The sequence below is a fragment of the Gekko japonicus genome, unplaced genomic scaffold, assembly GCF_001447785.1.
Source record: "Gekko japonicus isolate JY-2015 unplaced genomic scaffold, Gekko_japonicus_V1.1 scaffold1394, whole genome shotgun sequence".
Taxonomy (NCBI): Eukaryota; Metazoa; Chordata; class Lepidosauria; order Squamata; family Gekkonidae; genus Gekko; species Gekko japonicus.
In genome coordinates this window covers 39,243-63,565 of record NW_015170321.1, presented here as the reverse complement: position 1 = coordinate 63,565, position 24,323 = coordinate 39,243, and the positions used below count along the sequence as shown (strand labels likewise).

The 24,323-nt window shown below is 46.2% G+C and overlaps 1 protein-coding gene across 1 annotated transcript; it reads left to right on the top strand.

Moving 5' to 3' along the window:
* The first annotated feature begins 279 nt into the window (after nucleotides 1–279).
* Nucleotides 280–22,769, top strand: TMEM178A (transmembrane protein 178A). Its single transcript, XM_015418079.1, is given in 5 exon segments — nucleotides 280–798; nucleotides 19,035–19,135; nucleotides 19,138–19,162; nucleotides 19,647–19,784; nucleotides 22,519–22,769. Coding segments are annotated over 5 exon segments (945 nt in total). The 5' UTR covers nucleotides 280–359; the 3' UTR covers nucleotides 22,761–22,769.
* The last annotated feature ends 1,554 nt before the right edge of the window (nucleotides 22,770–24,323 follow it).

Sequence of the window (24,323 nt, the reverse complement as noted above, 5' to 3'; positions counted from 1 at the left end):
GCGTCGCTTTCCTGCCGTCGCCTTTCCCTTCGCGCGCGGAGCTCTCCAGGGCACGCCGGAGTGGCAGGCGAGACTGCCCTTCTGCGCTGCTCCCCCTGTCGCCCGTCGGGAGTTGCTGCAAGTGCCCGAGCTGTCCTTTGTGCGCCGCGGCCCGCCCTTGGGGAGTGGACAATAAGCGCGGGACGCCGCCTGCCCGCCCAGTCCGTGCCTTGGCCGTGCGTGAGCCGGGGGTGCTGCTCCCTCCTGGCCGCCCGCCCGCCCGCCCGCCCAGCCAGGATGTGCGGGGGCTCTGACGGCAGGGGCGTCCGCTGAGAGGGGAGCAGAGCGGACGAAGGGGGCGTCCCCACCCCGAGCCAGCCATGGGCGGGCGAGCGCTGGTGGGCGCGCTCAGCCTGTGCCTCAGCCTCTGCTCCCTGGCGCTGCTCGTCACAGCCATTTTCACCGACCACTGGTACGAGACCGACCCCCGGCGCCACCGGGAGAGCTGCGAGCACCGCGCCGGCAGCGCCCACCCGCCCGAGCAACGCCGACGCCTCCTGCCCCTGCCGCACTTGCCCTTGCGAAGCGCCCAGCAGCGGCTCCCTCGCGGCGGCGCCTGGGAAGCGGCGGCGGCAGCGGCAGCGGCGGCGGAGCCTCCCCCGGGCGACGTGCTTCTCTTGGACCACTGGCCAGCCCTCCTGGGGCTCGGGGTGCTGCAGTCCCGGTGTGGCCGTCCGCTCTTCGCCACTTACGCCGGGCTTTGGAGGAAATGCTACCTGCTGGGCGTCGACAGGGACCTCGATAGCCTGGTGGAGCGAGGTAAGGGGAGGAGGACGAGAAGGGGGGTGGCACCAGCTGGCGTTCTTCTCCTCGGTTCCACCCTCCTCCCCAGATGCACCTCCCTCATCGCCCCCTCCAGTCCTTGGATTACCATAGAATGCAACACACACACCCCGGACCACCGTGCACCCCGTCATTACTGCTCTAATGCATGGCTGGGATACCTTCTTCTGGCTCTTCCCCAAGTCGCGGCCACTGGTAGTCTGCCATTCCCCACAACTCCATCCGCATCTTCCCCGACTACCTCCATGCAAAGTCAAGACACCAGTCTCCTCCCAATGCAGTTACCTTAGGTCCCCCTTACCCTTGTGTTCACGTACCATGGGCACATAACTCACAGGCACACCCCTCTTCCACTCCCCCCAGTGACACTTCTATGCAAAGTCACTTGTTTAGCGCACAAGATCACTTAACACAGCATTGGCACATCCCCCCATTTCCCTGCTGCATTGTCACTGCAACTTGTGTCAGTTCTGGTAATTGTCCTTATGCCCTCCAGTGAATTGCTGGCATGCAGTTCTATCTTACAACTCTCCTCCATATCAACCATGCTTTGTACCCTACTCCGCTTCCTCCTAATTAATGCATAGGGTGCTCTATAAATGTGAAGATAAGAGGAGAAGGGTACAGTCCATTGAGAATCTGCTGGGTGCATTAGTGATAGTGTGCATTGAGTAGAGACCACAAACTGGCAGGATCTTCAATATATTCCCTAAAAGTAATCAAGATGTTTCTGATTTATGTTCACTATTCAGTGTAGCCCAGTACTTCTCAGTTCATGGACACTGGACCAAACACATCAAACAAATGCAGTGCGTGGTCAATCTGTAGTCAGCTTCTTCATCAGCCTCCTTATTGCATTAATGCTATGAATTAGTCCATCTACCTTATGTATAAAATTGGGCACTCTTGATCCATTTCTCCTAATCCTTCACATTTTCTTCCATGCTCCCCTGAGTTTTTTTCAGATACCAAGGCATAGTAACTGCACATAATCCCTCACATATACCCGTTTGCCACATCGAAGCCCCACACTCCCATTCTCTGGTGTTTTATTCACAAACAACATGACATGACTGTGCTTTTAATAATATTTTGGTAGTGGAATTATCATGCTAACAAATAGTAAAATAGCTGCCCTTCCCCCCCCACAGGTGCCAATCAAGAAAGCAGCTAAACCAAGCCACCCATATACAAGGTCACTATATACTCAAGAGATTCACTAGGTATGCAGGGAAAAAACCCTTTGTAAATTAACCAAAAGAAATGGAATCCCTTTGCCCCCCCAAAAACAGGCTTGTAAGGACTGAGTATGCTCCAGAAGCTATGAAATGCTGAGACAGTTGTGAGTCAGGAGAAGGGGGAAAAGTTGGGAGAGGAAATTAGTCTGTTCAAGTCACTTATACAATCCTGGGGAGGGAGATATTTTTTTGGGGGGAATTTTCAGATTGTTCCTGCCCCCAAAACGATTTCCTGAGGAGTTCCCTCAGTTTGTGTTGTCTTTACTCCTCAAAATACAAATCCCCTTTGCAGGCAGCATTTCCTCTTATCGCTTCTACACATTTTTTTTACTCTCTCAGCATGAGTATCTTTTTCTCCTTAACCTTAACCTTCCTTTCACAATAAATAGGCATTGTTTAATGTCTTACCAAACATCCCCAGCATTCACTTTTGCTTTAAACACCCAAGAACCATGAACCATCTTCATGCAATGATATGACAGGTCTCCTAGCCTGAACAAAACCTAGCATCTTGTCCCTTAGTGCCTTAGTACTATGTACTGCTCTTGCTTCTACCTCTGGTACACAAACCTCAAAAGCAGGCTTCTAACAAAGCACTGGGTGTTTATCAGAGGCACTTTATGTGAGGCACGCAAAAATTATTCACACTGAAACCTAACAGGGCTGGAGTTTAAATTACTTCAGTTTCATTAGCTTTAATTTATGGATGTAAATTATTTTTAGCAAAAAAAAGTGAAGGTATTTTTATGGGGTCATAATGTTAACAGTTATGCCGGCGCAGACTCTGTGTTAATGTCTTGCTCACTGCTAATTCACTTAAATAACATGCATGCGCACGCGTGCACACACACAGAGTTCTGCATTCTTCTCTTCTCTTTGCATCCTTAGGTATTGCTGCTTCTCCTTCCCAAATCACACTACTTGTGAACCCTAAAGGAATGTTTGACCTGTATAATCTATATATATAAAAGAAAGTCCCCTCACCATAAAATCAATGCCCAGGCCAAACCGCTGGACCTAGAAACACCAAATTCAGGGAGAGCGCTCCTACCATGACGTAGGTGCTCACTAAGAAGGGATTTTTAGAAATTCGACCCCTAAGGGGGTCAAAAGGGGTAAAATGTGCTCCCCCCATTGATTTCTGTGCGGCTGCCAGGCTGCTGCCTCCTTGCACCCCCCACTCTCTGATTGGTCAGCTGCAGAGCTCCGTGTTTTGTGGTAAAAAACCCAACAGTTACAGGAGACCGCAGAGAGTTCATGACAGTAGAGGAAATCAGGAACGGCCAACAACCACCTGTGAGGTGCAGTAATGCTGCTGGCCCAGCCTATCTGATGGCTTCCAACACACTCCCCCAACCTCCTACACCTAACAGGTGTCTGTCAGGTGCAGCAGTGGTTGCAGGGTGCTTAAAGCCCCGAGGGAGCCTGCCCCAGCAGTAACGCCTTAGTGATCCTGCTGGCCCTGCCTCCACAGTGGCTTCTAATAATCCTCCCTCCTCCCCCTCCTACACTGGACAGGCAGCTGCCTGTCAGGTGTAGGAGAGGAGGTGGAATGTTTACAGCCGCCGGGGAGGTTTGCTCAGCAGGGTTGCCTTAGCCCTGCTGCTGGCCCAGCCTCTCCGATGCCATTAAATACAATCCCCCCCAACACCAGACAGGCGGGTATCTGTCAGGTGTAGAAGCAAGGCCAGGGTACTTTAATCCATCAGGGATGCTGCCCCAGCAGGATCACCTTAGCATTGCTGCTTGCCCAGCCTCTCTGATAGCTTCCAAAACACTCCCCCACCTCCTACACCAAACAGGCAGTTGTCTGTCAGGTGCAGTAGCGGTCGCAGGGTGCTTAAAGCCACGAGGGAGCCCACCCCAGCAGTAACACCTTAGTGATCTTGCCAGCCCCACCTCCACAGTGGCTTCTAATACTCCTCCACCCTCCCCTTCCTACACTGGACAGGCAGCTGCCAGGAGGAGGCAACTTAGGAATGCGGCAAAGACATTTGCGCATAGTACTCCTGCGGGGCACAGAGCTGCGCAGGCCAAGTACCAGCAAGATCACCCTGAGGTGCTCAGAACAACACAGTCTCCATATGAGCAAAACAATCCAGGAATACAAGCAGGCCCGTAGCCTGCGTGGGGCCCACGGGGCCTGGCCTTCCCGCTGGTTTTGCGGCCCCCCTCCCCAATCAGCGCTGCCGCCGCCTCCTTCTCTGGCCCTGACTGTCAGGGTCCCGGCTCCGGCCACAGCCCTTCCTGCCTTGGCGGCGGCCTGCCTATCGCTTCCCACCCCCGCCCCCGGCGGCGGGCCCGCCTTTCCGCCCGCCTGAAAGTGGGGGCTGACCGGCCGGACGATGGAACTCTCCGCAGCCGCAGCCCGAGAGGGGAGGAGAGGCAAGGCGACCCCGGCAGCAACAGGCAGCGCCTCCGCCCGCGCGCCTCCGAGACGCAACGCGGGCGGCCCTCCTCGCCACACGTGCGCCGGCCGTGCCGCTCCGCTCTCCGAGAGGCCTTTCTGGATGTCACATTTCAAACTTCACATCATTGGTATTATAACTGGATTTATGGAACTTAAATACTGTAGCGAAGCACAGGTATCAGGCTAGTCTTAGATATAGCTGTTAGTGTTCTGAAAAAGAAAGTTACAGTTCCTGTGTGATAGTACAAGTTTCAGGTTACATCTTCCTATCATGTGGCATGTTCTGTTTTTTTTTTTTATTTGGACTGAATCCTGTGGATAGTTATAAGGTATACTGCATTTAGTGAAAATTTTTCTGATCAAAATCTTTTCAGACAAACTTCTGCTTAGGGCAAAGTACACATAGATGCAGACACATTTTTGGAACTTGGCAAACAAAAAAGTGACTTGGAAGGAGCGGGAAGTAATCTGCAGGGAAAGGGTCAAGCATACCTTCTCTTTCTCTTTTCCAGATTGATCTCCCCCTACTCCATTGCTTCTCCTTATTTGTTAATGAATGTAATTGTACTTCTGCCCTCAGGGAAGCAGCCAGCGGGTTCATTATTAAATCAAATGATACTATTCCAAAGTTCAGTTCTGTTCTCTTATTGTCTCTATGCAGAATAGGGGCGCTCTGGGAAGAGGTTCAATGAATCCACTCAAGGAATGTTCTTAGAACTTGTTCAGAAGGTGTCTCTGTCCAGTCTATGAGAGGTGACCTGGAGTTTAAAAGTAGAAAACACAGGTGTTTTTAAAGCAGAGGTGTTAAACTCATTTATTGCAACGATCAAATCTGACATAAATGTCACTTTGTTGGGCTGGGCCATGTGTGTGATAAAATGTAACCTGAGGTACCGGAGCTATAAACTTTATAAAGATTATTTCAGATGCTGAATGGCAGTCGACTTGATTGGATTAGGTGTGATATGCAGAGGAGTAGTAGGTGTGGAGATATCAGTAGGGTTGCCAAATTGACTCCCCCCTCGGAGCGGGGGAGCCTTGCCAGCATCTGGGAGGTCGCGACAATGCGCGTGCGCGCGCCTGCAGCACGTCACCAGAAGTGACGTGCGACGTTGCTGATGTTGGGGGCGTGGCCAGGCTCATTGGGGGGGAAACCATATGGTTTTCCCCCCGACAAGCTCAGCCACGCCCCCAACGTCTGCAACGTGGCTGCGTCACCTCTGGTGACGCAGCTTCGGGGGCGGGGTTCCCCCCAGGCCCCAATTCCGCCGGGGCGGAAATCGGGGCCTCCGAAGCGGGGGATTCCCCGCCCCCAGGCCCATTTGGCAACCCTAGATATCAGCATTGGTAATGAGACAGGAAACCTTGGTCTCAGTTTGGTCCAGGAAGATTCAGTCAAGGAGGACGCAAAGAATAAATGGAAGTAAGTCTGAAGAAGTGAGCAGTGACTCATGAAAGCACATACCCTACCACAAATTTTGTTAGTGTTTAAGATGCTACTGGATTCTTACTCTTTCTACTGCTATTAGAAACCACAACATTCAAAAAACAGTGGGGGGGCATTTTAACCTTCCAGGACATTCAGTTGCTGACCTAAGAGTAGCAGTTCTCTTACAAAGGGATTTCAAGGGGAGATTAGAAAGAGGGACTGCTGAATTGGAACTGATAATGAAACTCAAGACAATGCATCCTCCTGGACTGAATTGAGACCTAGGTTTCTTCATGGTTGGATTCATGGACCTCCCACAGTTCTGCAGGGCCGTGAAAACAGAGCTTTTTAGGCAGACATTCTGATAGGAGCAGCACCTCACCAGCTGCGCTCTGTGTTGACTCAGACCCAGAAATGACCTAGCGCTCTCTAACTGCACTTTACTGTTTTCTATCGCCATCGATATAAATGCTTTTAAATGATGTATTTGTAATTTTATAAGATGTATATTGTTTTATTAGTTTTACGGGAGCCGCCCTGAGCCCGCCTCGATGGGGAGGGCAGGGTAGAAGTCAAAGCAATAAATAAATAAATATGCTTGGTTGAAACATCGTACCCAATGAGTGCTCATAAATGGCTCTGTATCTACGTGGAGGGAAGTCTCAAGTGGAGTGCCGCAGGGCTCGTTCCTGGACCCGGTGTTGTTCAGTGTTTTTATAAATGACGATCTCTCCAAGTGCCATGGGATGGACTCTCTCTCTCTCTCATACCTGGAATAAAAAAATTTTGGGTCTTAAACAAAGGACTCCCCCCCATACCTGGAATTAAAATGTTTTGGGTCTTAAACAAAGGACTCTTCCCCCCACATACTGGGAATAAAATGTTTTGGGGTCTTAAACAAAGGACTCTCCCCCCCATACCTACCTCCCTCTGAAGAAAAACTGTGCTTCTACCTACAATAAAATGTTGCTGGTTTTCTTAGAAATCCCACGAGATGCCATTTTCTCCCCTGTCTCTGGTTCTTTCCCTCCCCCTCCCTTCCCAGAGGAGGGAGAGGAGCACTTAGCCAATCGAGGGAAGGGAGGCTTGGCTTTCTTTCTGTCCTCTGTGAAGCAGGAAATAGGAGCTGCGATGCAGGGAACAGGAAGCAGCAGAGAGCCAGTTGCTCGTGGGCCAGATAGGAGCCCTGTAGGGGCTGGATCCAGCCTGCAAGCTGTATGTTTGACACCCCTGTGTTAGAGTTTCATTACCTGAGGCCGTGTAATGAGACTCTAATGGGTACCTTTTTTGACCCAAGATTTGTCCTGTAGCATCCTTGGTATAATATGCAGACTAGATTGGTGAAGCTGTACCCAAGTACAACACTTTGGGACTAGTCTTTTAGAGAGAGAAAGAAGCATAAAGGCCAGGAAAAGATGTATTCTTGTCATTACATATCTTGTTCAGCAAAAGCTGTAATATTGTTCCTGAAATCAAGAATCAAAATGGTAGCTGCAATAGTAGCCGGCGGGCAGGCAAACAAGCAGGGCGGCCGGGGGGGGGAGACCGGCCTCGAAGTGGGCGTGCGGGGGGGGCCCCTCGCTGCTGCCGCCGCCCCCGCGGCCTCGGGGACATCGAGGGTGGGGATGGAGGAGACGGAGCTCTTCTCCCCCCCCCCGCGAGTATCGCGGGTCCCCCTCTTGTAATTTTCTAATGGCCATGTATAAGTCATCTGTGATAGCTTGTTGGGAACTTACTTTCAGGAACATGAGTTAGTATGTCAGGCTAACCAAACTGTTAAATTATTAGTGAGAAAGAACACATTATATTGCATATAGAATATATTGACTCAAGTAAAGCCCCCCATGTTCAAACGTTTCCTGTGGTCTATAATTTTTAATATGCAATTAGAAGCAAGGGAAATAGTTCCAGGAGGGGAAATACTGTGTGGGGTATGTGTGTTACACATCTGTGTGTGTAAGCACCATTCCCTCATGTATGTAGATTGTTGCAGCTTTGTACAGTCCAGAATTTACCACATGAATACCAGAGTATCAGTCTGGGATTTGTTCAGGCATAATACCCTATGCACGTTTTCATTGTGCTGAATAAGCAAATATGAAACCCAAAGAAGACCTCCATACATGAGTACCCACAACATGAAGTGGGGATATTATAGCTCAAGAGTGACTAGAGCTATTACGCCCATAGCTGTGGAGAATCATTTACATGGTATAATAGTGCTTAGCAGAATTGCATAACCTCTTCCAAAGCTTTTGCGCAACAGTGCCAACGGTACTCTTAAGGGAAGGGTGGAATGAATCCAAAATCTGGGGGCTGATATGTCACATTCCTTGAATTTGTGGAGACATTGTTGGCAGGCTAGTAGTGCCTAGAAGCTGGTTCCAGTGCTGAAATAAACAAAAATGACTAACTGTCAGGAGTGCATCAAGCCTACATATTGAGAGACAAGGGTCAGGAAATTAATACACCTCCTGAAGCGGAGGCAGAAGCATAAAAGGAGGAGTTTCAGGGGAGGGGGGAAGATTGTATTCAGATTAAAGAGCTTTTAATGTATCACCACCACCACCCCTTGAGCAGTGAGATCAGGATCAAGCCCTTTACTTCCCTCATAATTCCTGGTGTGTGTAGGAATTAATAGAAATGGATATGTAGAAATGAATCCAGTGATTCCAGGTTCTATTTGAATATAGGATCTGCCTTGAGTAATAGGTTCTGAATTCATTAAGCAAAGTGCTTGCAATATCTACCAGCAAGGGAGATCCCTCATTTCCATAATTTCTGGATGTCTGATCTAGGAATTCAATTTAGAGCATTTTGAGGGGGATGTAGAAAGAAGCAGGAAGAAAGTCTTGAGCCCAAAGCCTACTCTCAGTCTCAGGCATTTTGGTTGTCACCTTACAGGGCTGGATTAGGCCCCATCTGGGGGTCCAAGTCTTTGTGTCAAAGTTATATTTTTGTAATTCTTTGTGCTACATACAAATTGCCTTGCCTGGCACCCCAGTTGGGTCCTCCATTTTGGAATCACTGACCTAGGACACAAGATGGTTAGCCTATGACAATTTAACTTCCCCATTTGTGTAGCAATCCTGCTAACCTCTGTTCTGTCTTGGGGCTTTAAAGATGCCTTGTTTCACTGCTTTATTAGTCTACTAAACCCACTGTGACTCCGGTATACTGAAAAAGACACATGTAGCCCTTTTAATAATGCCTTTTTTTTCCCTCCGGGAGGAAATAGAAAACCTAGTCAGCTGGCATTTTCATCATCTGCTTTCTCCACTCTGGAGTGTGACTTTCTGTTTACAAGCACAACAGTTCACCAGAAAATGAAGTCCTTGGCTGCGGTCACACGGAGCATTAGTCACGCTACAGAGACGGAAAATAGGCGGATTTTCCGGGCGCGATCACAGCGCCACATCTGGGAAGCGTAGAGCTCCCGTGGCGAACCCGAGGCTTCCTGCTGGAAGATGCGAGTAAAAAACTAGTACCTCTGAGGTACTAGTTTCTGGAAATTGCGGGGCAAGGGCGGGCGCCTGATCGCGTTTCCGGTGGTAGGTCGTGGCATCCGGCGCCCTCCCATGTCCCGTTGCTAAAAGGTTTTTTTCCCCAAGTCTCCATGGGATGCACACAAGCACCCAACGGTGCATGCACACACTTCGTTTTAAAACAAACAACAGAGCCCCCTCGACTTTTCCGTACCCCCCACTCCTGGCTCGGCCTGCTCGAGAGGAACTCTCTGCACCGGGCAGCAGAGGGGGAGGTGCAGGGGGGGGCGTGGCGGGAGGGCGGCCCGGCTGAAGCTCCTCCTGGAGGGGACCAGACGGAGGACACAGTTTGCATTCCTCTGCAGCCCTGGAAGGGGTTAAACTCGCGGAGCCTTTTGCTAGAGAGGCCGCTTCTTTGCCGTGCCACAGGATTGTCCTGTGATTGGCACGTCCCCCCTGACCACCGGACCTGGACGGGACCTCTACAAAATGTCTGATCGCGCAACCCTGCGTTATTTTGCTCCGGGGCAAACAGCCACGCTTCCCCCCCGCATTTTCCTGCCCATGTGACTGGGGCCCTTATAGGGCAGCCAAACTTTGAAAAATGGATTAAGGGTTTGCAGGATGGTCAACCAGTTACGGTAGCATGCTGGACTCCTGGTTTACAGGAATGGGAAAAATAATTTTTGATAAAATCTTAAACCAAAAAATATCTAATCTTGTTTGTGATTTTCAGCAAGGGAATCAGGGCGCTGGTGGCTCAAGGCTACCCATTAACTTTATGGGTCAGTGGGGATTTCAGCCTAGGTTCTCTGCAACCAGCTCAGCACTCCAGTCATGGAATCCCCTGACCCAAATCTTGCCCACTGAGCAGCACCAAGCAGCTTCTGAAGCTTCAATCCAAAGGAAAACAGAGGAAGTGATGAATGTGGCTGATATTGATTGATTGGAATGAACCCTGATCCACTGCTCAGAATTCCCTCCTCAGAAAATGGCTTTTTCATAAAACTGGTTGTTGACCACCTCTGGCCAGTAAACTGCATCAGCTGGTAATCTCACACAATCACAAGTGGTGTACATTAATTTAAAACAGGTTTCACTTTAATATTACGTGAGTACATAAGGAACTGTTGATCACACTATTGATTTGAAGAAGTGAGCAGTAACTCACAAAAGCTCATACCCTGCCACAAATTTTGTTAGTCTTTAAGGTGCTGCTGGACTCTTCCTTTTTTCTACTGCTATTGATTTATTCATTTATATTTCACTTTTCTCCCCACTCATGACCCAGGGTGACTTACAACAGTCTCTCCCCACCATTTAATCCCCGCGATGACTGCCTCTGAGGTGGGCTAGGCTGAGAGTGTGTGACTGGCCCCTGGTCGTCCAGCAAGCTTCCATGGCAGAGTGTGGAATCAAACCAAGGCCCCCAAGCTCCCAGCCTGGCACTCTAACCACTATGCTACAGTGGCTCTCATCACTACCAAATAATGTATAGAAATCCAAATAGTAAAGTGAAGCCCACGATGGGAGCCTTCTGCGGTTTTTGGTCAGTGGGAGCTGGGAGTAAACAACATGAAAACCAGATCAGTGTTTGAAACCGTTGCTTGATGGTTCTCCTTACCCTGTTCCATTGCTCTCTAGAAACCCAACTAACTCCGCAGACATAACCTTGGTTTGTTTTACTCGGTTGTTTGCAGATATAGGCTTTTCCTATATATGATGCACACAGCATATCATACTTGTTAAGGCACAGCACAACACTATTTGTTATGATGAAATGTTTCAGCGTAATGCCTCCGAAACAGCAAACATGCATTCACTAGATTGTCTAGAGAATTAGGCTGTAAATTGTTTTAATTGTGATGTGTGAACTGAAGTGATGGAGTTTATGTCAGCATTGGTCAGAGATATGCTTCTCTGTTCGTAGTGAAATGTAAAAATAGATATTGCTTTAAGTGCTTTCATGATCATAATCGGCAGAATCATTATGGCATTTCACTACTTGTTTCTCTAGGGGGGACATTTAATATTTATAGCCATCTACATTGTATAGCAGAAGGAAATAGCTTCCTTGCAATAGATGCTGGGGCTTCTCAACCTGACTCTGCTCATGACCCCATACTTCTGATTATGTCACTTTGCTTGATGCTACAGTGGTTCTTAACAGGAAAGAAGAGCCAGAGAATTATTTGATATGTTAGCGTATATTCAGACGTAGCCCATCTATTGGACAAATGGGTCCACGCACTAGCAACTAATGTGCCACTGTCTGCAGCAGTAAGGCTTCGTCCATACCAGTCATTTAACTGGCTTCAGTGGAGATAATTAAGCATGTTGTACATTCTAGGTGCAGTGGGCTCCATAATAAACTCATCCTTTGTGTGGCAGTTCAGATATTATGCTCACCGTACTGTGGCAGCAAACAGGAAAAAATAATGAACACATTTGTGCAGTGGTGGTGGCTCTACTTGTGAGCCATATCATTTGTGAGATGGTGATCAAGCTGATCGATTGATCATGTGGAGCTGACAAGAATGTATGGCGCTGTCATAATAGAGATGTTCTACCAGCTGAGCTAATCCACATGGTCAGCAGCTCACAAATGCCATTGTCACCCTTCAGGGATTCACCACCAATATCTAAGTGTTTTCTGGGCATTTAACATTTTTAAATTTGTTTTTGTCTGTAACAGACTAATATGGATACCTCTGGAATGTAAAATGTGGGAGCTGTAACTTTTAATCAGTCGTACGTCATGACAGGAGCTGTGGTGGCTCAAGTGGTTAAGATGCTGAACTGCAGGCTGTGGAAGGTCAGTAGTTCAGCAGTTCGAGACCCAGGGTGCCGCATGACGGAGTGAGGTCCTGTCTCTAGTTCCAGCTCCTGCCAACCTAGCACTTCGAAAGCAAGACATTGCAAGTAGATAAATAGGTACCACTTCGGTAGGAAGGTAACAGCGTTCCGTGTGCCTTGGTGTTTAGTCATGCCAGCCACATGACCACGGAAACATCTTCAGACAGCGCTGGCTCTTCGGCTTTGAAACGGAGATGAGCACCGCAACCCTAGAGTTGGATTCGACTGGCTTTCGAGCAAGGGAACCTTTACCTTTACCTTTTAAGTCATGACAAAGGGGCAGGGGAGGAAGACGGAGAATGGAAGCAGCACAATCTGGTCCCAAAACAGCAAAAATAGCTTGGCCTCTTGTGATGGATGACCTCTTAATCTGCAGAAAACCCCAAGATAACTCCATCCAGCTGTGTGAGTTATCAAGGTGTTGCACACACCAGTAATGGTGTGGCCCAAAATAGTTGGATCAGCTAAAATAATAAATCAGTATTAGCATACCTAGCAAGTGTGAAACTGCTGGTGCTCTTCCTCTCTTTTGGACCCACTTGACAGGAAAGGCTGAGGAATCATCCACTGTAGCATCATCCCCTAGTGGGGGGTCCATTTACATGTAGTGGTAGGCTTCTTCTTGTTCAGCATGTCTGCTTGATGTGGCCACCTGCAGTTCCTCTTGTTGCTCTTCAAGGAACTCCCCTCCTCCCCCAAAAAATAGAAACCAAATGAGGGACACTGCCTGGATGAGTTGTGGATTACATCAGCTGCTTCCAGAACATATCATGGGAAACAGCAGAGTGCTAACATTCTTTTCCACTTCATAGTTCCACAGAAATAATTTGCGATACTCCAGAATAAGGGTTTTGTAGATCACAGTATATCACACCATATCTGGCCTTTCCCCATCGGACCATGTACAGAAATTCCCGCCATCTGTTTATAGCAGCACTTTATGTATAAGAAGAAGAGGAGGAGATTGGATTTATACCCCGCCCTTCACTTGGAGTCTCAGAGCGGCTTACAAACTCCTTTCCCTTCCCCTCCCCACAACAGACACCCTGTGAGGTGGGTGGGGCTGAGAGAGCTCTCACAGGGAAATGCTCATTCAAAGACAGCTGTGCCAGAGCTTGTGACTGACCCAAGGTCACATCAGCAGGTGCAAGTGGAGGAGTGGGGAATCAAACCCGGTTCTCCCAGATTAGAGTCCGCGCACTTAACCACTACACCAAACTGGCTCTTATTGTAATTTTAGTATATTTATTGGTTTTATTGTATTTTAACTGTGTAAGCCGCCTTGAGACACTTTATACCGGTAAGGCGGGATACAAATTGAAAGCAAATAAACATTTCTTGCTAGTTTTACAAGCACAGTGATGACTGCCAAACATTTCCAGTTTCTGCTCCCTTATCTGACCACTGCTCTTGTGCTGCATATTGATGTTCAGAACTCCAGGCTTGTTTGTTGTCTTCTTGAGACAGTCGGATATTCTTTGGGTTTTCATCTCCCTGACTCAGTAAGCCCTTTCCTTCCATGCAAAGGAGTTACGCCAGAGCTGGTACATAACAAAGAACTGTTTGGATTTAAGACTTTATTCTACAGTAATGCAAGCTTCTTAGTAGTAGTGGCCTGGCTGTGCCAGCTACTGAGCAACCTGCTCCTACACAATTGCACAGTGCTAGCTGGAGTAATAGGATATACTGTGCACAATCTTATTGCAAAGTAGAGAGTGGTACTCCCTGTAGGGGTCATATCTGCTTTTAAGTCATGTTCTACTTACTACAAAGCACTGCCATGTAGTATTATGCCAGTAGCAACTCCTGAAGGCATTTGTGCTGCTGATACTATTGATGTCACAGGGATGGAGTCTGTACAAAATCTGCAATTTCCTTTTACATAAAGAAGGCACATCACACGTTCCTTTAGGGCATTGTGTGTAATCAACAAACCATTTGTAGATTGTCAGGGGGGAAAAACCTGGAAAAATCAGGAAGAAAACTTTTTTTCTCCCACCTAACCCATTTCCCCATAAACTGAGAAGAAAAATATTGATTGGTTTACCCAGGGGTCGTTTCGTAGAAAAAGAGCTAGGGGAACTCATTAGCATAACTCATTAGCATATGCCACACCCCCTGACATCACTGGAAGTGTGTCATAAGGCCACACCCCCTGACATCACTGGAAGTGTGTCATAAGCCACACACACCACCCCCAACGGTCCCGGTGGCCGCCGCCTGCCTTGCAGCGCCACTGCCAAGCCCCATGAGGGGCCCGGCGGTGGACCTGCAAGGCCGGCGGGAGTGCAAGGAAGCCCCGCGAAGGCCCTCCCTGGCCCCAGGCAAGCAGGGGTGGGGAGAGGCAGGGAGGAAGCAACTTACCCTCCATCTTCTCCTGCCTCCTCCTGGCTGAATGAGGGCTGGAAGCGGGGCGGCCGGAAGCGGGGGGCAGGGCTTCGTCATGTGCCCCACCCCCGTACCTCACCCGGGGGAACTGCGATCCCCCGCGATCCCCCCCGAAGTGACCTCTGGGTTTACCATAACAGAAGTGCTTTATCGAACATTGTCTAGTCAAATGAGTTCAAAATAAAGTTAAAACAATTCTTAATATTGTTATTTCCACCCTACAGAATTTCATAATAATCCAGCCCTCTTTTAAAAATGAGACTATATCCAAGTTACTATAGTGTTACGTAGGAGACCACCCAACCCACTGGTACTCCTATATTTGTTCACCCCAAATGACCCTCTTGATTGGCAGAGGCTTAGATAAATACCCAGCGTGATATCGAAGCAGAGGAATTTCCCTGGACACTGTCACATGGAGTCACCCAACTGCTGGAGTGCTCCAGAGAGCACACTGATTAAAGGCCTTCTCTCTAAAGCCTCTAGAGCTCCCTCAAACCTGTGGCCATGAGCAGTTCACTCATTTGCTGGACAATAACCTGAGACTCCAGAGCCCTCTTCACATTGTGGTGGTGGTAGAAAGTGCAGTCAAGTCGCAGCCTATGGCGACTCCATAGGTTTTTCAAGACAAGATACAGAGGTGCAGGGATTTTTTTGTAGAAAAAGCCCAGCAGGAACTCATTAGCATAATAGGCCATACCCAACAGCAGAAACTCATTAGCATATTAGGCCACACCCCTGATAGCACAGCTCATTAGCCTATTAGGCCACACCCACATGTTACCAGAAGTGTGGTCATCCAGCCTCACCCACCTTTTGCTTCTTATTCTGTTTACCTTGTTTGTTGTCAAAACCCAGGGCTTTTTTTGTAGCAGGAACTCCTTTGCATGTTAGGCCACACACCCCTAATGTAGCCAATTCTAATGTGTTTCTGCTGTTGGGTGTGGCCTGTTATGCTAATGAGCTCCTGCTGGGCGTGGCCAACTCAGGAGCCAGCCGGAAGTCCATTCCTGTGCGTTCCTGCCCCAAAATAGCCCTGCAGAGGTGGTTTGCTGTTGTCTGTCTCTGCATAGCAACCCTGGGCTTCCTTGGTGTTCTCTTATCCAAGTACTAACCAGGGCTGACCCTGTTTAGCTTCTGAAATCTGATGAGATTGAGTTAGCCTGGGCCATCCAAGTCAGGGCCTTAACAGTGCAGCCTTCTCCATTCGTTCAATCAACAGTCCAGGGAATGTCATTAAGTTGCTGCTTGAGCCAGCTTGTGCCAGTCTGTCACTCAAAAAAACTCAATCACCCCCCCCTAAGTTATTTATTTATTTACAAAATCAGTAGCTTGCCTTTCTGCCCTCATCAGAGTCACCAAGGTGGCTAAAAGATTAAAAACATACATCATAAAAACGTGTTTAAAACCATTATTAATAAACAAAAATCATTAAAATATATGATTTTCCTTTCTCACTTTATTTCCCCTTAGCCTCTTCATTTTCACTCCAATTAGGCATAACCAAGGATAATGTTACTGTATTGCACTGTTGTTTTACGCTTTTGCTTTCCCTTGCATTTCATATTATAGCGTTATATCTTTATAGGGTAATACGGATTTTCTAGTTTGTAGTTCTCTCTCTTTGTCTTATCTTTCTAAAGGAATTGTGCTAGAAAGGGATCCATATATACAAAGACTGCAACAGAGCCAGATAAATTACCCCAGAACACACAAAAAGAGTAGGTTTTTATTCCCCACTTTACCCTAGGGAGTTTTAAAGCGGAGTACAATTGCCTTCCCTTCCACTCCCCACAACAGGCACCTTGTGTGGTAGGTGGGGCTGAGAGAGTTCTGAGAGAACTGTGACTGGCCCATGATCACCCAGCAGTAGGGTTCCCAAACGGCGGCGGGGGATCCGCGCGTGTTCGCAGGATCGCTGCCGCGGGGGACAGCGATCCGCGCTGCACCGGCGTCGCCAGGATGTGACGCTATGCGTCGCCCTGGCAACGGGACTCCAAACAGCCCCGTTGCCAGGGCGACGCATAGCGTCACATCCTGGCGACGCCGGTGCAGCGCGGATTGCTGTCCCCCGCGGCAGCGATCCTGCGAACACGCGCGGATCCCCCGCCGCCGTTTGGGAACCCTACCCAGCAGGCTTCATGTGGAGGAGTGGGGCATCAAACCGGGTTCTCCAGATTAGAGGCAGCTGCTGTTAACCACTACACCATGCTGCCATGCTGTACACGACAGACCTGTGACAAGGACCAATTTGGGTAGTAATAGCTGCCTGTCAATGAATTTTATAAACAAACAAAAAAAATCTTCTCATTAAATAGAAGTAGACTTTTTTGCCTGCTTTGTTTGGTAGTGCTTGTTTGTTTGATAGTGGCTGTCAAAGAAGCCTTAACTCCTTGACTGAACCTAGGACTTTCTATTTTGCCACTGAGTAACATTAAAAGGTAACAAAACTATGCGATCTTCTTTGTTTTATTAATCTAGGCCTTGTGTTGAGGGCTTTTGTTACCTCAATTGGTCATCACGCTGGGGATGAATATGTAAAATATCCACTACATGCGCAAAGCAAGACATGGATGCTGGGGGATCTTTGAGTCTCGTGTACACAAAGCTTGGGCATGGCAGAAAATCTTCTAGGAAAGGCAAGAGGAAAAGAAGACAGATACTTAACCAGAAAATAAGTTTATTGACCAAACCCAGATATGGAATAGCATAATAGTGCTGGTACAATACAGCGCAGCTGAACTGTTCAATGAAAAGAAATAAACAGTTTTTGTACAATCCTGGTGCTTAGTTGTAAATTCAGTTAAAGTTACTTTTACTTACATTGTGTTCTTGCCATGTGGCTAGTCCAAAGAAAAACCAACCCAGAAAGAAGAGATAGGTGAGTGATTGCCCCAGAAAATGAGACCAAGAGGTACTGAGGGATAAACAGGGAAGGATTTTGGAGTATGAAACACAGATTCCTTCCATGTGACAAGTGCTAGTGCAGAAGGGCTGTTTAGTCAGGTGAGTGGGTGCAAGCAGATAGAAGGATGTGAAAGACAGGTGTCAGGAAGGGAAGCAGAATGGGAAAGAGAAAAATCATACTCTGTCCGTCTTGATGAGGAAGTCTGGTGATTTCATGCTTGTAGTGATGGAAGAAAAGTCAGGAGCCAAAGCAGCTTTAAAAATGGAGGGCTTGGCATGCCTGCTTTATGAACCTGAATTTAATTAGGCTTGGATAGGGGAAGCAGTGCTGTTGGCCAAAACTGGTGCAAAAATAAGCTCTTCAATGCTATTTGGCCAAAAATTCAGGATCTAATTGCTGTTTGGTGAAATTTGGGTTGCATTGTGATTGGTGGAACTTTAGGATATGGAAAGAAGGTCAGACTCTGAGCTGCCATAGGATATTGGTGGAAGGTCCAACTCTCAACTGCCAAAGGATACTGGTGGAAGGTCAAACTCTGAGCTGCAATAGGATAATTCATACTTGTGAGAATTCTGGTGAAAAGTATAAATACATGATGCAGTAGGGAGGGGAGATATGTCCAGCTGCAAATGATTGAGTCAATTGGGCATTAAGTGTTTGACTCATACCCCTTGACAGTGGTCAGCAGATGGGTTGATGGCTCTTGCTAGTCCCTTTATTAAGTTTACAGAGAAGTCCACATTGTGAGGGAGATTGTGAGAGTGTAATTATTGTCCAGCAAACATGAGTTGTGACTCATTGCCAGGGTATGAAGGGGCCACACAAAAGAGTTGTGTACATGCCTTAACTGAGATAGTCTGACTTTATATCAAAAGACAAATCTATCCAGGCCTCTGACTCTGCTAGGCCAGAGCATTTAGGGGTGGTAAAAAGATAGTTCTTGGTGGGGGAGGCAACACCTTAGCCTCTTTATGTGTTACTTGAGGCAGTGTTACAGATGTGTCCCCATTTTCTGCTTCCTTCCTCCTTTTTTCCAGTGATAAAACTGATACTTTTCCCCCAGAGACAAACAGAATTGACTCTATTGGAATAAACCTCTCCTCCGCCCATCTCCATTTTACCTTCACCCTTCAGTCTTTTCCCACATCTACTTTTCCTCTCATTCAACTAAATGCACCCAAGTCAAAGAACTTCCAGTGACTAGGGGTGAGTTTCCCACTCAGCACAGGTTCTCTTCCATTCATGTTCCAAGGGAAATTATCTACTACTTTCCATGTCACTATACTTTGGCACCCACATAGCTGCTAACAACTTTTTTCTAGTGTTGTCACTGCTCTGGCAAAATTATTTGTGAACGACTGGTAAAAAGATTCCTGTCCTTTGTACAAATGAATGTGCCTTGTTAGCCGCCCTGAGCCCTACGGGGGAGGGCGGGGTATAAATCTGATTAATAAATAAATAAATAAATAAATATTCGCTCATCTTTTCTTTGCCAAAGGAATTGCTCAAAGATGCACAACAATCAAGTACCACTTCTCTGTGCCAATACGTTTACAGAACATCCCATTCAATTTAACCAAGACCATTCAGCAGTTTTTTTTCAGCAGGATGAATGGCATCTGTTACGTAAGTATTTGTGCTTTCAGTTTGTACAAGTAGTCTTTCTAAGGTGATATTAAATATTATGAGGAACTATTACAAAGTCCAGGAAGCGATCCAGAAAATACTGAATTTTGGGTTAAGAAATGTTGAAAGTTATTGTCGTACGTTCTGTTTGATATTCAGATATTTGACAATGGCTATATAAAGTAATTTTTTTTAAAGGATGCAGGAAATTTCCCATCTAAATCCACACTAAATGTATATCCCGTAGCCTAGATGCTGCCAATTTTGGTAGTTTGATGATATGTTGACAATTCTGTTAGATTTGCACTGTCTTTACATTCCTCCATTGCAATTCCTCAGAAAAGGATAGTTTAAACCTGCTTGTCTGTAAGATGGTATCTGTTCTAGTACGCTGTGGTTTATTTGTGAGTATTCAGATCCTTTAGTTTTTTTAACACGTTGGAAGTAATTTAACCTCCTGTTTTTGTTTTCCTTGTGGAAACAGATCTAAGAAGAATCACAGCAGGTTTCCTTGGGATGGCAGCAGCTGTTCTTCTATGTGGGTGTATTGTAACAACAGTCAGTTTCTTTTGGGAAGAGAGCCTCACACAGCACGTTGCTGGGCTTCTTTTCCTCATGTCAGGTACCATTTCATCTCTGCCTGCTAACATTGTTGAGGTGAAATTCTTCTTTTATAAATTCATATGATAACCATTCAATCCTATTAGTTCAAATTAAATCCCATTTTCTATTACATAGAAGCCATCAGTTAAGTATATTTGAATGCTCCCCCCCCCCCCGGTCTGGAGACAATTTAAGGCAGGTTGGAAGGGATAATTTCTTGGGGTGTGTCCAAACATCCTAGATTCACCTCTGTCAGATAGTCATAGGGCATTTTTTATATTTAAAAAACCAAAACAAAACCCATTTCATGAGAAGCGACAACCAGGATAAAAGAAACATGGGAGGTGATGATTCTGTCAAACTGCTTAGGGCCTACCTCTGAGCCATCTTCCTGTACTGAAACAGCACTTGGGGGAGTTACTTCCTCATATTTGCTGCTCCATGTGCACAGAATACACCATGTGGAATAAAAAAAACAGGGAAACAACTCCCTTGTAGTGCTGTTTTGCCTTGGGAAAATGGCCTGTAGGGGGAAGGCAGAAACCCTTCCTTTCCTGTGGCAGCATTCCACTCCCATTTGGGCTCCCTTTTATGTTTTAAAAGCCATTCCCTGAACCTCCTCTGTAGTTGTGGGGAACCCAGGCCCAGCTCATTAAACATCCAAACATGTAATTTGGCCCTTAGTCTTTTGGCATCCAAAGAAGAGAGATTGTAATTCACACTCCTAGCCCAGGCAGAAAAGGAAGAAGCTCTTCAGCACTTTTTTCTTCTTGTGGATCCACACACAACAGCTGTGATTAACATGAGATTTCTGACTTTTTAAATTATGATGTTGTAAATTGGAGCAGAACAAGTCAACAGTGCAGCCCTAGGAAGAGTTACATCCTTCTAAGCCCATTGACTTTAATGGACTTAGAAGGATGTAACTAATGATTGTCCAGTTTAATGTGTAATGGTATGGTACAGGTAAGTCAATACATACTTATTCTTTCCTTATGACGTAGAGGGGAATGACAGGACCTAGAATGATATCCACTTGCTTTTCCAGTTCACTAACCACTCTTGTGTCTGTACAAGAACTAATGTTGGTATTATAGGGCAACAATAGATAATTTCCCATAGCAGGGCAGCTACAACATTTAAAATTGGGGGGGGGGGGGGATAATGTAGATTACCCTGACCTCCTTGGAAGAAGGGCGGGCAGTATACATCATTCTCCCCCCTCAGGTGGGGGATTCTCCCCTTCCTCCATTTTATCTTCAAAACAGCCCTGCAAGGTAGGTAAGGGTGAGGGAAAAAATGTTAATTTTTTTGCAACATGCAAAGCTACCCTTAGCATGATACTTGCTGACAGCTTACAGTCATATAATACATTGTTGAGTGGACAGTCATGGCCTCCTTTACTGTGCAGACACTACCAGGTTCAATCAAGAAAAACATAAAAGTTGAATAGGCAAAAGCAGTTAGGACTCAATCTTACTCAGGTCCGTTCAGTGGGTTTATTCTCAGGAAAGTGTTCTTAGAATTATATTGGAAGTGAATCATGGAGGAGCTTGTGTCTCCATAAGCCGCCCAAGCCTCATTGGAGAGCAATACCTCGTATTTTGAGAGCCAGAATTGAAACATACAAGATACGCATCTTCCACTTTTCCTGACTGCCTTCAAACTGTTAAGAAAAATAATACTGCAGAATGGCTTCCATTCTTTCTGTTTTCAGCAGCTTGGCTGTCATTTTAGAGCTTGCCTGAACGAAGCTGGTTTTATACAAAAATATTATGACCATTTTTAAGAAGGAAATGAAAAAAAATCATACCAGCTCTCTCTCTCACACACACACATAGAATCATAGAGTTGGATTCTATCTATCTATCTATCTATCTATCTATCTATCTATCTATCTTAAAAAAGCAGTTGGAATTTTCAGTGGTATTTCTCTCACAATGAGTTCTTTCTCTTTCTTCAGGAAATTTTTAATGTGTTATAATTACATTGAACCACATAGACATATTCAGAAAGCTCTTAAGACATGACATATGCCAGAATATCGAGGCACATTCAGATACTAATAGAATGAACATCTCATTGAAAACAACGCAATACAGACCAACCACAGTCACGATACAGGGGTGCATTCCGATGCATATTTGCATTGCAGAATGAGATACCAGTGGAGAAATCTGCTTAACACGGAGATCTCCTAAGGTGAATCATGATCCTGCTAAAGCATATGTCTAACTCTCCTACTGAAATCAATGAGATTTAAAAGTGCATAACGGGGACTGGATTATGTCTATTATTTTTACATAAATGGCTTCACTTTACAAATAAGTGCGAAGCTCTGTTCTACAGAAAATAACTTGTCACTGTGTATGCTTAATTTCACTTCTTAATTTTGGACAGGGTAATTATCTGGCTATTCTTGAACACAGTGCAACTTCTTGGTTTCTGCCATCATTAAGCCAGTGCCTATCCAAATGATTCAAAAGGGAAAGCCTGTGGCGCAGTGAGATGCTTTGCATGCAAAAAAGGGTCCCAGGTTCAATCTCTGGCATCTCCAGTTAAAAGGACCAGGTAATAAGTGATCAGAAAGGCTTGAGGCTCTAGAGAGCTGCTGCCAATCTGAGCAGACAGTCCTGACCTTGATAGACTAATGGTCTGACTCAGTATATGGCAGCTCCATATGCACACTGTGATGTTGTGAGCTGTTTGCTAACCATGATGATGTGATTTGGGTTTTATTATTTTTTTTGCAGGCATCTTTTGCACTATTTCCCTCTGTACTTATGCAGCAAGTGTCTCCTATGAACTAAACCGCCTACCCAAATTCATCTACGGTCTTCCTGACGATGTTGAACATGGATACAGCTGGTCTATATTCTGTGCTTGGTGCAGTTTAGGACTCATAGTAGCATCGGGATGTCTTTGCACCACTTATCCCTTCATTAGCAGGAAAAAGATTAGCCATCTAAAGTCAACCAGAGACTCTTCTGTATGAGTGCTTATTGGGAGATAATCTTTTCTTGAGAGGCGGCAGGTGAAGAGTAGGATTTACCAGGGAGCTAAATTCACAACTCCAAGCACAAAAGCCTGACCCTTAAAATGCCAAACATTGTGTCTTACTAGTCAGGAAACAAAAGGGAGTTCTTCTCTACCTTCAGGGTGGCTGAAACAAAAGTTCAGACAACAAAAGTTCTTGTAGAACGGACAATGCAGCACATTGTATATGCACACATCATAAATGAGTTGGGGCAGTTCCCACTCAGATAAGAAAACTGTGTTAAGAATTTAGGGCTGTTTTTATTAATTAATCGTTATTAACATAACAAATCACAACTGCCAAACACCCAGTGGTAAGAATATCCCCTTATGGTCCTTAATCAGTCTTAAACTTGAATTTAGACTATTAAAATTGTGAAATAAGTCTTCAGTCCTCTTCAAAGTATCAGTAGTCATTGCCAAGTGGTAGCATGTAGGAGCCTTTCTCAAAGAGTTCTGATATTATGAATGACTGGGAGGGCAGTGGACATTAGAAACAGTATAGAAGGCGGCACTGGACTTCCAGGAGAGGGTAAGAAAGCCATTTGAATTTTGCCAGCCAGTCCTGTTGGTGCAAGTTTAAAAAAAAAAAAAGATTGTTCTGTGATAGCAACATTCCTGCTCGTAACATATCTCCTTGAAATATCTTTTGTATTTCAGAATAAACCAAATGGCATATGTAAACAATGTGAATGAATGGGATGATGCTTGTTAGTACCGTTGGAAGTAATACCTATTGTAATGTCCTCAGCCTTTGTTTTAAAAAGTTCAGCATTAAAAGTCTCCTTTCTGTTATCAGACTTGGAAATGTATTCTTCTTAAACATAGGTACACGTTTAAAAGAAACACACACATAGCACACACAATCAGGAATGAAAGGCTCCATCACCTTCAGGCATATGGTTACACACTATTTCAATATTTCTGAAGATGTCACTGGAATTTCTCAGGGCAAGGTGCTTAAGTTGAAGAGGGGAGTGTAGATGAGAATGCAAAGGCCGGCTCAGAGCTTAGGTGCAGAATTCAAATGCTGGAGTCAAATGGCACTGTCAGAGCATGGGGTTAGTTTCAGGAAGGGCTGCTTAGTTTCAGGAAGGTTACCGTATCAAATGCTTTCAATACCGTATGCTGGCCTTAAAATGTCTCATCAGATACAGAAACATTCACAGAACTCCTCACCCCCTGTTGCTTATTCTCAGCTCCCGGCACAGAAAGACCTTGCCTTCTTCACTATTAGTAGCACACACTGCACTGTAAGTCAATGAAGACCAAACTAACCATATAACAGGATCTCCCAGTGTACACTATAAAGCAGCTGCAGAACTCCCCTATTTATACAGGGGCTGGAGCAGTGAGATTGGGGGGGGGGGTTAACTCCTTTCCCTACATATTCTCCTTGATGCGAATCATTCACACAAACACACCCCATCTCCTATAAGTACCTGTAAGTAAAAAAGACAGGTACAATATCCCCCTAGAACCTTTGAGGTGGGGTGGGGGCTCGAGTCCTACTGGAGCAACA